Here is a 13,641-nt window from a genome sequence, read left to right as displayed (position 1 = left end):
TGAACAAAATACAGCAAATATCCTTCTCAGAGGAACAACATATTTTTTTTTAATTGAGAAAAGTAAGATCTAAAAAGTAAAAGTCAAGTAAAAAATTATTCTGAAGTATATATGAATTAACTATTGACCAAGTTCATTTTGATTGATCGCCTATCGGTGTGATACCGTATACTTAATGTTACCGTATATTTCTATAATTTGTGCATCCTGAATAATATGGCATTGCACCATTAAATGCGGCTGTTAGTATCGCGTCAGATTAAATCGTTCTAGTTGTGCCAATTCTTACTCATATTAACAAATATTTTTTAAAAGTTGCTCATTGAATTTCCTTTTGTTTGTTTGTTTTTTTTTAATAGTTCATGCAGTATATATTTTAACTGTGTACCTTTATATTTTATACAGCGTTTGAGAAAAAAACCCCATTCTAATTAGCAGGTAGCATAGGTGCAATAACATTTTGTTATATAACTATATAGTCAGTAAGGTGGTGTTGGACATCTGTTGATATTAATGTAGATTAAAGTACATTATAATTACAATGCTTTTACCGGTTTAGAATTTTCAAATTCTACAATATTTAATGAAAAATAGCTTTTAAAACTATTAGAGGTAAATAACAGAGGTAAAAAATCTAAAGCCCACGGCGGGATTCGAACTCATGATTTACAGATTCTTATCTAACCAACTGCGCTACGCTGTTAGGGGACAATATTGGGGAAGAAACTACTTATATAAATACACTTCATTTTATAATTAATTTCGATTAACACGACATGGAGATGTCCCATACCACATAAATTAAAGAAATAAACTGTTTTTTGTGTATCTTTTAAACAGAACAGTAGAGAGAAATTTCTATAAAGTTTTTTTTCTGATTGTGTCGTCTAGATTGCAAAATAAAGACATTTTGAAGCTTAAAGTCTTTTTGTGTGTCTGCTGATGAGGTTACATAAATAAGTAATGTACATGCACCTGTATTGATAACATTGTTATATTAGTCCAATATAGAAGCATTACAAATTTCTTTACCTGATCACCACAAATATTAATGGCAACAAATAAAATTGCTTGTTATTTATTTCTTTACTACTGAAAATCAAATGTACGCGTACATCACATAAAAAGGCATCAGATATCCCCCCAGTTGAAGAATATGTACCCATAGTATCAGTCTCTCCGTCCATCCGTCCGTCTGCAGCATATCTTCTCTCCCCATGGCGAGAACTGGCTCGTACTTCACCCAGCGTTCCATAGACCTTTAAGGTGGAATAACACATCTGGAAAAAGTCATTAAAATTAACAAAAAAAATTTCTGTACAAATGTCAGATAAGCAAAAAATTTGCAGTTTGGGATAAATAAATGAATATCTAAAATAATTATCCCTGTAAGTAAAAACGGAAGCCCTTACGGGATTCGAACACGGGAGGTACGTGTAGTGTTCCAGATTGTTATTTTGGGAGGGGGGCTCAAATTTTAGTTTAGTAGAGCTCTTCAGTGCGGGAAGTTTACCGTATTCCCGCCAATAAAGATCTGGAAAGTACTGTAACAGTACAATGTCTCCTCCATATTTTTCAGGTAAATATGCATAATGTACTTGTTTGCATAATAGTAACCGTTGTCAAGAATAAGTATTATGTTTCATATTAATAGGTGCAATAAGCTGTTGCTGTATTTTTGAACGCACCAAGGTATTTTATTAGATTTCTTGGCAAGCAAAGTTAACACTGCATGGTTGTGACGTCACATGTCACAGTTTTGTGTACTGAAGTTCTAGTCCGTTTATAGCTTTCATATACTGATATCTAGTCATTGATAGATAAATGTTTATAACTTTATTCATTACCATTATATAATATAATTATATAATTAATATAATTAAAACAAGATCTCATGGTTTATTATAGGAGACCTAGGGCTCATGTACAGGATTATTAGTGCATAAGCACTCTGAATAATTTAATTGTTATAATGTGGACTGTATATTGTCAGTTAATAATGTACCATATTCCCGCCAATAAAGATCTGGAAATTACTGTACAGTGTCTCCTCCATATTTTTCAGACCCGGTAACATACGGATCAAAGGTCCGACACTTTCTTAAAATGAGAAATAAATTAATGAAATTGCATATATCATTTTAAAAAATCACAATGATAATATACACGAAGTTCAACATAAAAAAGCGATACATTAGATGGATAGGATATAAATTTAAGATTTAGATGTCATTTTTCATATGAAAGGTAATTAAAACTTCATACCATTTAAACAATGAAAAGGTTGCAGAAGGCCTATTTGTATCTAGTTGAATATAATGAAGATAAGTGAATGACCCTGTTTACAAGTAAAAGTAATAAACATGCTGTTCAAGAAACTAAAGTGATATATTATAGGAATCAATAGGATATACTGTACAGCAATTTAAAATGTTATTAAAATTGAATAATATTCTTAAAAAAATATTAATATTTGTATTTGATGCCTAAAACTGAATATTTTTCTGTCAAATTCTTCTGTTCACCCCTAAGACCTATACATTTATCAGACACTTTTACATACATTATGTCCATTCCCCATTGTAACTAATTATTTTTCTTCTGTTTGTATACAAAAGAGTATATTAAAAAAACTTGTATAGAATAGTAAGGCTAAATTTCAATAAATTATTAATAGAATTTCTGGGTCCCCTGCCGGTCAAGCAGTATACTAGTATCGACTAAGGCTGATTTAGGAACTTGGACAAGGTATTAGTGGTATAAACATTTGGTGTAAATTTCATGTAAATCTGTCAAAATTTGTAGGCATGAGAGCGCTTACAAGGTAAATTTTTGGATAAAACGGAGTCATTATTGTGGTCAAAGTCCCATAACTCCAACAAAAAGTATCGACCAATGCTGATTTTCGACATTGACCAAAGTATTAGTGGTATAAACATTTGGTATAAATTTAATGAAAATCCGTCAAAATTTTTAGGCATGAGAGCGCTTACGAAAAAGTGTGACGGACCGACACACGGACGCCCGACATTTCTATGTCCCCGCTCCGCGTGGCGGCGGGGGACAAAAATAGCTGTTTCCAAAAATGTTATATGTATATGAATATGTTATATAAAACATACGTTAGATATATAGGTAGGAAAAGTACAAAATAAGTGCACTTGGTGAAAAGTTTGCTAGTATTCATTATGTGAACACTTATTTATGTAACAATTCATCCAGAAACAGTTAAAGTTATGTTATATCAATAAGAATGTTATGAATGCTGTGTATAGAACAATTCTTCTGTGGTTGGCTCCATAAATCTTAAAAAGATGGTGTGAGTTGGTAATTAAGCAGAAGAAGGTTCCATCGTAATCCTCATGCATTTCTTTCAAGAAATATTCATTAATGTCATGGTCTGGAAACTAAGATAGAATAAATACAGTGTGTTAAGAGAATTACATGTAATTTTTGCAAACATTGTGCACTCATCAAATACTTACATGTATATATTCAATGCAGTTATTTCAAGAATGTGCTATTTCTAACAATGCAATCTTTTCTAATATTCTCTTTTGTATACAAACAGAACAAATTACTTAGTAACTATGGGGAATAGACATAGTATATGTAAAAGTGTCTGATAAATGTATAGGTCTTAGGAATGAACACAAGAATTGTACATACATGTATTACATCATTTTGCCACTAATTTTAAACCCAACTGACAGTTTCTTTTTGCTTTATATACAGCGTCAAAAGATAGTTGCATCATGTGCATGTACTTTTAGTAATTTTAAAACCATAATAACATTTCAGTCCAACAAAACACTTTAAATTGTCAAATGATTTTACAAATGGAATTTGAACTAATATACCAGTAAGTCACAAGTGATATATACTTTTTAAAGCAGTACAATGTATCATTTATATGACAAAATCAGGAAACCTGGCTCAATTAATTCTTCACACACATGATAAATGTAATGAATGTGTAATTTCAATGGTGTAACTTCAAAGATATTTAGATTTCCAGTGGACAGAAAGATAAAAAATATATTGAACAAAGATCAAAGTCATAAACACTTATGTAACATATGAATGTCTGTATGAGTTTCAACTATCAACATTCTATGTACACCAAAATAAGATTGCGTCAATGACAAAGACTAATCTGAAAAACATATTTCTAGCCGAAGGAATTCATGGGATTTCTGCAAATCCCATTTTCTCAGTGAGTGTAAAACACATCTCGTTAAAGCTGAACACCGCTCGTAAATAAGCATTGTCCGCCATATTTCTTTCCAATTCGCCTTTCATTCCAGAACTCCTATATAAGCCTTTTGTTAGTTAACGGTCCAACGCATTTCGATGTTCAGGTTTCACCTGTGTAGGTGCTACCCACGCTTTGCCGTCGTAAATAAAGTCCTCGAACACGCTGACCGAGTACTCGCGTACCATTCCGCAATTAGTGAAGAAAGACTCCAAGTAAAAAATGGCATCAACTGCACAGGTTAGTGCTATGCAACAAAACAGCAAAATGCCATAAATGCAGTAAAAATATAAGCAAAGTAGCAACGCAAGATAACCGACACATGTACACGACTTCCATTCGACTACAATGGTCAGGGTCAACAAAGTGCTACATTCGTTTTCTATTACACATGCGCAGTTTAGTCCAATGACAAATATCGGAGGGATGGATGTCAGTGGAACGTGGTGTCTTTGAAAACGCGAGTTTGTGTACATTTTATTGGCATTGGAGAAATTTTTTCTATTTAGGTATTTATATACCTTAACTTCTTACCTATTGTGGAAGCTTTGCAGATATTTGTCGACAGGCAGCCGTTGTTCGAAGTAAGCACGTGTGACTTTGCCGGATGAATATTCCAACGTACAAACGCGTACAGTACTACAGTTGAATAAAGGTTCTGCGAGAGGTCTGTAACCCTTTTAAATGCAGGTGAACATTTTATTGCTGTGCGCATTTTACGGAAGAGTGATATAAAGGGTTTTTTTTTCAGTTGTGTTTTTTATTTTTTCATTTTTATTAATTTCATTACCCCTCTTGGCGCCCCTTGAAACACGGAGGTTTTGTCACGTCGATGGTAGTGACTTGAAAGCAATCAGGCGTAACGAAATCGGAGAGTAAACCCTAGTGTGGGATATCGGAGATTGAAAAACTAATATGGCGTATGCCTATTTACGAGCGGTGTTCAGCTTTAAGTTTATAATTTCAAACTCCTGGTATTCTTTTCTGAGGTTCCCACCACTTAAAATACAGATTATCATGATTTGCAACAAGATGCCCTTACAAACATTTCCCCTTTACACAAGACATTGTAGCTATTTAGATGACCTTGCTTGGCTTTCAATCAACTCAGACTAAATATGTATAAATATGGAGGACAATACATGACAAAGAACAATAATAGAATGATTTCAAGTATTGATCAATAACTGTCTCTTTTTCACCGCGTAATAAAAATACTTCACCATTTAAATTATCGTTGTCACCATTTAATGTATTTTCCCAACCAGATGAAATGTTCGGCACACCAACCAATGTTTTGGACGCATCTTTTAAAGCATGTAACCAACCATATATTATATAACTCTCACTCAATAGCGAGGAGTGGCAACCATTTAACAGACTGTACTGACCAACTGATATACGAGAACACCATATGAATGTGATGCTGACCAAATGGTTGTTTTACGCTATGACTCATTGCGTCATTATTCTAAACGTATAATATAAATAAAGCACCAGCTATGTCATTTAACCACCATTTAACGTGCTTTTGTAAAAAAAAATAACACTTAAGTAACTTCAGTCTTTGACTACTTCTTTTGCTTTTACCACTAAGGCATTGTCAGCTGGAAAGGCGTTTTCATATTGTTTGTATGGTCTCCTGTCTGGTGCATCTAAGCCCCATCTTCTTATTAGGTTGTCTAGGGGAATTTAATATGACTGGCAGATGTGGCTAACTTTTTTGAAAGAATTTAAGGAAACAACAACATTTTCTTCATTGAACTGGCAATCAGATCAATGTTTACATTTTTTTTCTGATGGTTCAGCATTGCATGGTTGTGGCATAATTTTTAAGACAGCATGGGCATTTTACGAATGGCCTGAAAGTTGGAAAAAATCATCAATCACTGATATTACAGTGTTAGAACTTGTCCCAGTTGTCTTAGGCATTAAACTTTGGGCTGAAGCATTACAGAGTCAGAAACTGTTATTGCACATTGACAGTTTGGCATTAGTTCATTTTCTCAACAATAAGACATTAAAGAATGAAAAAGTGATGTCACTAGTAAGATATCTCGTTTTGATTTGCTTGCAGTTTAATATTTAGGTTAGAGCTGATTATGTAGCTGGTTCAAAAAAACAAATTGCTGACTCCATTTCTCGTTTTCAGTGGAAGAAGTTTCGAGACCTTGCGCCTTGGGCAGACCCTTATCCTTGTCAAGTTCCTACAAAATTTTACCAACTTTTGTTGACCATGTCTAAAAGTTAGTTCAATCAAGCTTATCAACTAATACTACAAATGCATATGAAAAAGCAGTTCAAGCTTTTCAGTTGTTTCGGGCACAATTTGGTTTGCAGCAAACTTGGCCACCTACAGCTGATCAGTTAAGAAACGACTATGTGCGCTGTGGTCAATATATATGCCCCCTATCAAACAATTTTTAAATAGTATCCCATAAAAATAAAATCTTCACAAATCATTGTATAGAGGATGCCTATAACTTTAATCTTGATTTAGTCATCATTGCTCATTCGCTGTTTATCTATGACGTCACCTTAATGACCTAATTCCCGGAAATTTGCAAACAAATAAAAAAAATATTCTCATTTTTTGCTCTATATTTTGCATTAGGAAGTATAGAGCGCAGGTCTGCTTAAGTGCGATTTTAAAATATAATTTTCGTCAGCAAGCCTATGCCCAGTCGAAAAACCATCGGAAAACACCCATAATTAGCTACAAAACATCAATTTATCAAAATAAAGCAATCTTCATGACTTTAAGACGTCATTTCTACATTATGACGTCACCGTGATAACCTTTTACACCTTTATTTTTTAATATGATTTTAACTATCTTTCACCTTATTTTAAAAGATGTTTCTGAAACTTGGATTTTGGGGGCAAAAAATGCATGATACCGCACATAGTCCTTTGTTTGCCTATCTTTTTGCAAAAAAATTAAGTTATTCTACTGCCAAATCATATTTCTTGCAGTTGCATTGGTATCATAATACAGTTACTTTTAATTACTATTATTCAAAAAATGTTGACAGGTTTTAGACGGCAAAATCCTACACAAAGATATCAGGGTCCACCGCCATAAAACATTCTTAAGTCTGAAAATGTTCTCAAGTCTGAGAATATTCTCAACACCTCAATTCTCAGACTTAGTCGCCGCCATAAAAAAAGTTGAGCAAAATAAAAATTCTCAAATTCTGTTTTATTCTCAAATATTTGAGTATACAAAAAAGTAGACTTAAGAATTTTCTCAAGCCAACAAAATGGCTGATGTACACAGACGATTAGCAAGAAATCGCAGACGACGTCATGTTTTAGTCCGACCAAGGGTTTTTAGAGATCGTAGTAATCCCTTGGAGTCGTTGGATGACTTTGAAATCTACCAGCGCTATAGATTTCGCCCCGACACCATTCACTTCCTTGTGAATGGTGTTTCCGACCAACTCGTAACAGCGACCAAAAGGAACAGTCCAGTGCCTCCACTGTTGCAAGTGTTGCTGTTTCTACGGTTTGTAGCAACTGGGGCCCATCTTCGGCTGATTGGAGACAGCCTCGGGATTTCCGAATCCTCAGTAGGAAGATCGGTCAAGGCTGTCGCTGCTGCCATCATTGCTGTTTTTGCGCAAGCTACACTTGTCTTCCCTGTTGGAGAGATTGCAACGAAAGTGAAGGAGGGCTTCAGACGAGTTGCAGGTGAAAGCACAAACATTGCTAACACTAATATCTTACTTTTTCAAATAAAATTCCTTGTTCCTTACACCGTACCACCACATGTTACATGCAATTTTTCCGAAGACCAAACTCATACTGACTCGATGAAAAAGCCGTGTGCAAAAATAGCACCTTAGTGTTTTCCTTCGTAACGAGAGTTTAGATGCAAGGGGGAGTACTTGATAAGAAAAAAAATAAGGGCGGATCCACCTTTTAGTAAATGAATAAAAATACACCGGAGTAGCATTAAATACATATGGAACAAAAATACAAACACTTTCCTATTTCGCAAAATGAAAATATATTCTTATCCTATTTAAACTTTCTGAGTGAACAAAAACTTCTGTCAATCAAATAAAATGATAGATTAAACAATTTGCAAATTGTGTGTGTGTGAGTAAGGGTGGGGGGGGGGGGGGGGCAGTGTGATAAGGTTTTAAGAAGTTTCTATATTTTATACATGTGCAATTAAAATTAAATACCTCTTAACCACTTTAATTTTTGATCAGGCAAAACAAGATATTTTTGCAAATGTTGAAAATCCAAAAAAAATGTTCTTTTTACAAATATCTTATCCATGGCATACATCTTCAATACTATTTAAGAAAATCTATTCCCATTAAATTACAGAAATATATAACTAAATTACGACTATCGTCACATCGCCTGGCTATTGAAACTGGTAGATATAATAACACAAATAGAGAGAATAGATTTTGTCCACATTGCAAATCTAGTGTTGAAGATGAATTCCATTTTTTATTTGTTTGTCCTTTATACAGAACATTGCACAGATTATACATGAAAGAATATTAATATAAAAAACCTTGTATGTTTAAATTAATTCAACTTTTTAATACTGACAATGTTAAAGATCTCTGTAATCTTGGCAACATCATCTCAAAAAGTATGTTATTAAGGGACAACTGTATTACATAATTGTGGTCTTTTGTTTTCTCAACCTGTATATGTAACATTAAATGTTATTATCTGTACGTGCACAAGTTCTCCTGTAAATACACTACCACCTCATGTTATACATATGTTATACTGATAAGCTGTAAAGCTTAAAGAAATAAAGAATTGAAATTGAAGCACAAGTCAATTAACATCAATTTGTTGAACACAACTGCACCTACATAATTGTCCTCTACTACCACTTATTTTCATTAACACTATATCATTTAAATTATTTATACTAGTTCATATCAACATTAAAATTCACATACATTTATCAGTCTATAGATTAAAAGATAATGATAATTGAGTTAATGCGATAATCCATATATATACAGTTGCATTTTAATTAACAAATGTTCCATCTTCCTCATTGCTAACATGAAATTGTTGTAGAAATATAAAACTAGGTATCATTTAACTTTAAACTTTCAAATCTGAGTAAAAAAATTGAACTAATTTAAAAAAAAAAAACAGAATTCATATTCAATTTCAACTAACTTTATTTTAAAATAAAGAAAGTATTTACATTTTTTTTTAATTTTTTTTCTCAAATTATAATGCTCACTATTATGCAGACTTCCCAAAAATGTTATTTATAATATTTTCAAAATTTAACATAATTTTATGCACAATGAAATAAAACAACTGTTGATAAAATATATGAAGAGCAGTGGAAAAAAGGATTGATAGTACAATTGGTTTACTTTATTTTATTAAGATATATATATATATATATATATATATATAAGATTATTAGGCTTTGATCTACAGTACAGTTAGAGTTATAAGGCATATACATTGGCATTATTTATATAACACCCCGTTATGGCCTCTTCCTTACGGGGGGGGGGGGGGGGGGGCTAGGGGTCATGATTTGAACAAACTTTAAAATATACTTCATGAGGATGATCCCACACACAATTCTAAATTTTCCTAATTTTTAACAATGTTTTTAAAAAAAAGCAAACTTATGGGTTTCTATGACAATAATAAATAATGAAATGATCACAGCTTTTTTTGAAATTTCAGATGGTATGTGATCCAAATTTTCGAATCACATCATTGTGTGCCCGTTGGCCTGGTTCCTGTCATGATGCAAGGATTTGGAGAACCTCTGGTCTCTATCAAAAATTTGAAAACGGTAACTATCCCTTCAATCATACTACATGTAATAACCTAATTGTACATACCTATGTTGACAATTCTTTTGTAAAACTAAATACATGTATAACTAAAACTGTATAATAAGCAATGGATTATGATGCATACTTATGTACATGTACCATCATGAACATTTATTTTAATGCAGGTGACTACGATGGCATTTTATTGGGAGACTCTGGGTATCCCCTATCCAGGTACCTTATGACTCCGTATCTAACCCCTCGGACCCAGTCTGAAGAGAGGTTCAACTCAAGTCTCTGCCGAACACGAGTTCTCATTGAGCAGACTTTCGGGATAATGAAAAGAAAATTTCAGGCTCTACATTTTGGCCTCCGCACGTCTCCAGACCAGGCAGTGTCGTACATTACCGCATGCTGTATCCCACATAACATAGGCATTGAGAGGGGGGATACAATTATCAGTGGTGACTGCAGGGAACTGAATGTAGCAGATTGCCAACAAGCAGTTATAACCGCACATCCAAGAGCTGATGGGGTGGCAAAGAGAGCCTCCATTACACAATCATTTTTTTGAAATCCTAGCTACTCAGGGTGACATCATTGTGGACTTGTCATTAAATGCCTGTCATTAATGAATCAATTGTTGATAACGAAACATTTTTGTTTATTTTATCTGTATTTAAACATGGCATTGTGTATCATTATTATCATTCCCAATCCCTCTCTCTCTCTCTCTCTCTCTCTCTCTCTCTCTATCTCTCTCTCTCTCAGTATACAAATAAGCAAACAAATACAAAGATAATTACAACTCGGCTAGAAAACTGGGATATAGAGTTTGGATCTCTCCTAAAAGTTTCTGTTTCTTTAACAACAAGACCTCTTTCTTTAATGTCAGAACTTCTCTCTCCTCTTGAACTCTGTGTAATTCCTCCTCCAGTCTTTTGTTGTCTAATAACAAGTTCTTCTCCTCTAGGTCCTCATATCTTCTACTTTTGCCTTCTCCTGTAATTGAATTCAGGTGCAATGTTTTGACAGCTTTCAAAAAGAAAAAGACACTGATTAGTAATAAATACATGTAAGTTTATTACAAACCTGCATCTGTCTTTCCTTTTCGTTTCACTCCATGATTCACTTGAACTGTTGGAACTTTAAGTAAAAAAAATTTAAAATGATCAAAATCTATATAAGGGATGAATTAAATATTTATTAGTTTTATGCGATATAAAATGGTTTGGGGCAGTTTACACTTACCGGTAATAACCCACGAAGCGGTTTATAAAACCTTTATGTGTTCCAAACCATTTTATATCATATAAAACTAATAAATATTCATTTCATTGCTTATAATTTAATTTTTTGCTATTAATTGTAGATAAAAACGGTCATTTGATGTTTAAAATGAAATCAACATGCACAAAATTCAAACGTAACATCAGGCAGATTATTTATGAATTCAATGAACTACATGTGCATGTAGCTCTGATATTAGATTTGAATGTAATTAAAAATTAAATAAACATCATGTACCTTTCTCAACTGAGGTAACCGTACTAATGGTAGGCGTATCTGTCAAACTCTGTTCTTCTGAACCTGAAATAACAAACTCCATCAGTTTTTCATTCTCCAACTACAGACAAAGATATGTTCATTAAACCAGTAAATGGTAGCTTGAAGACAAGTAATACTTTATTTAATAAGAGGCCCATGGGCCACATCGCTCACCTGAGCAACAATAGGTATGATAAAATCAGCTTTATGGAGCCACATACAAACAAGATGTAATTATAATCAGGGCGATTATACAGTCTCCCAAACGAATGAGGCCATCACTGGTGGTAGGGATGACCCACATGGGCTAAACGTTACAGAAAACATTACCCAATTTGTATGCACACACTGGTGCAGTTATGAGAAGTACTGTATCTTTAAAAAAATGATGATTCAATTATGAAATAAACAGCAATATTAAAAAGTTCACCGGGATATGAAGTTGGCGGGTCAGGTGATCAAATACTGTGAAGCCCGAAGGGCTTCTCAGTAGATTTGATCACGTACCAACCAAATTCATATCCTGGTGAACTTTTTAATATTGCTGTTTATTACTTATATTTACGCTTGAAAAAAACAAATCATCAAGAACGTTTTGAATAACCGAATAAGCGATAAGCGCATGATATGATCATTGTGACGTCACAAAAAGTCCATACAGAATTGAACGTTTTCGCTATTCTATAGGTTCATATTAAGAAACATATTTGCAAATGTAAATATTACTTATTAAAACTTGATTATTTCTTTTTCTGAAATTTCATGATGTCCCCCAGGGGTCATTTACTATATATCAGGTGAACAAACATGACCCACGGAAAAAGAATATATATGGTGGGGTGGGGATCTTGACCATTTTCAAGATATTTGGGCACTTCCTGTTCGAGGGGGATCAGGACCTCCCCTGGGGCCAATGACCTACATGTACATACCATTTGAGAAGTACAAGTTTCTGAGAAGAGGATTTTAAAAGATTTACTCTAAATATTCCTTTGTAATAATTTGACCCACATTGTGGCCCCACCCTGCCCCCGAGATCATGATTTGAACAAACTTGAATCTACCCTACCTGAGGAAGCTTCCATACAAGTTTCAGTTTTCTTGGCCAAATGGTTTCGTAGATTTATTTTTTTGAAAAATACTAACAAATTTTTAACAATTTTAATTATCTCCCCTTAAAAGAGGGTCTGGCCCTTCATTTTAACGAACTTGAATCTCATTCACCCAATGATGCTTTGTGCCAAGTTTTTTGAAAATTTGCCCAGTGGTTCTGGAGAAGAAGTTGAAAATTTAAAAAGTTAACAGACAGACAGACACACAGACAGATGGACAAAAAGTGATCAGAAAAGCTCTCTTGAGCTTTCAGCTCAGGTGAGTTAAAAAATGAAAGAGCTAAAAAGTTGTAACATCCTTTTTTCCTTAATATTGACATTATTGAGCACATAACTAGCTGCAGAACTGTAGCTCCACAGAAAATTCGGGTTGACTGACCATCAAACCGAATTTTCCTCAGAGCTAGCCTACAGTTCTGCAGCTATAATCGATACACATGTATATACAAACTAAGACTAGTGTAATCTTTTAAAAGTTTTTTTTTTTTTTCAAATGAAATCTATCTCATTGTTGACCATTTATAAAAAAAACTTTAAATGGTTTGATGTTAATTTTATAATTGAGAAAGTTAACTAAAGGTATTAAATTGTACCTTGTTCGAGGTGGTCACCTGCAGGGTCAACTGTCTGAGAAACTGAAGACATGCTTGGAGCTAAGAAATAATTAAATGCTTCCAATAAGAGAATGTACAGTAGTCAATGGAAACTTCCATAGCAAGTTAACGAGTCATAAATTTTTAACATTTAAAATGATTTCATCTGATATAACAATCAAGGTTGATTGGTTTTCCACTTCTTCTTTTTTGAGGAATTAAAAAAATTTAAATAATAATCAAATTGCAAATCACCATCTGTATCAATACCCCCCTGTAGACCAGAGAGATGTGGCTCTCCATCTGCAAGACGCAGAAATGTCTCCTCTCCTTGTGTG

At 33.6% G+C, this 13,641-nt stretch overlaps 2 protein-coding genes across 2 annotated transcripts; one reads left to right on the top strand and one right to left on the bottom strand.

Annotated features, from left to right (window-relative positions):
* Positions 1-9,955: 9,955 nt before the first annotated feature.
* LOC128169966 (putative nuclease HARBI1) lies at positions 9,956-10,760 on the top strand. The gene is made up of 2 exons (XM_052835980.1): positions 9,956-10,067; positions 10,236-10,760. The coding sequence occupies exons 1-2, from the start codon at positions 9,956-9,958 to the stop codon at positions 10,622-10,624; spliced, it is 501 nt and encodes a 166-aa protein (XP_052691940.1). The 3' UTR covers positions 10,625-10,760.
* An 83-nt stretch (positions 10,761-10,843) lies between these two features.
* LOC128169967 (uncharacterized) lies at positions 10,844-13,637 on the bottom strand (the record flags this gene model as incomplete). Its single annotated transcript, XM_052835981.1, has 5 exons — positions 10,844-11,052; positions 11,143-11,196; positions 11,578-11,640; positions 13,304-13,363; positions 13,559-13,637. Coding segments are annotated over 5 exons (456 nt in total), but the record flags the coding sequence as incomplete, so codon positions are not given.
* Positions 13,638-13,641: the final 4 nt, after the last annotated feature.

The sequence above is a fragment of the Crassostrea angulata genome, unplaced genomic scaffold, assembly GCF_025612915.1.
Source record: "Crassostrea angulata isolate pt1a10 unplaced genomic scaffold, ASM2561291v2 HiC_scaffold_266, whole genome shotgun sequence".
NCBI lineage: Eukaryota > Metazoa > Mollusca > Bivalvia > Ostreida > Ostreidae > Magallana > Magallana angulata.
This window is presented reverse-complemented; position numbering and strand designations above follow the sequence as displayed.

Coding starts and splice junctions, on each gene's coding strand:
- LOC128169966 (XM_052835980.1), top strand. CDS start 9,956: ATGGTATGTGATCCAAATTTTCGAATCACATCATTGTGTGCCCGTTGG. Junction 10,068..10,235: donor CTATCAAAAATTTGAAAACG/GTAACTATCCCT, acceptor ATTTTAATGCAG/GTGACTACGATGGCATTTTA.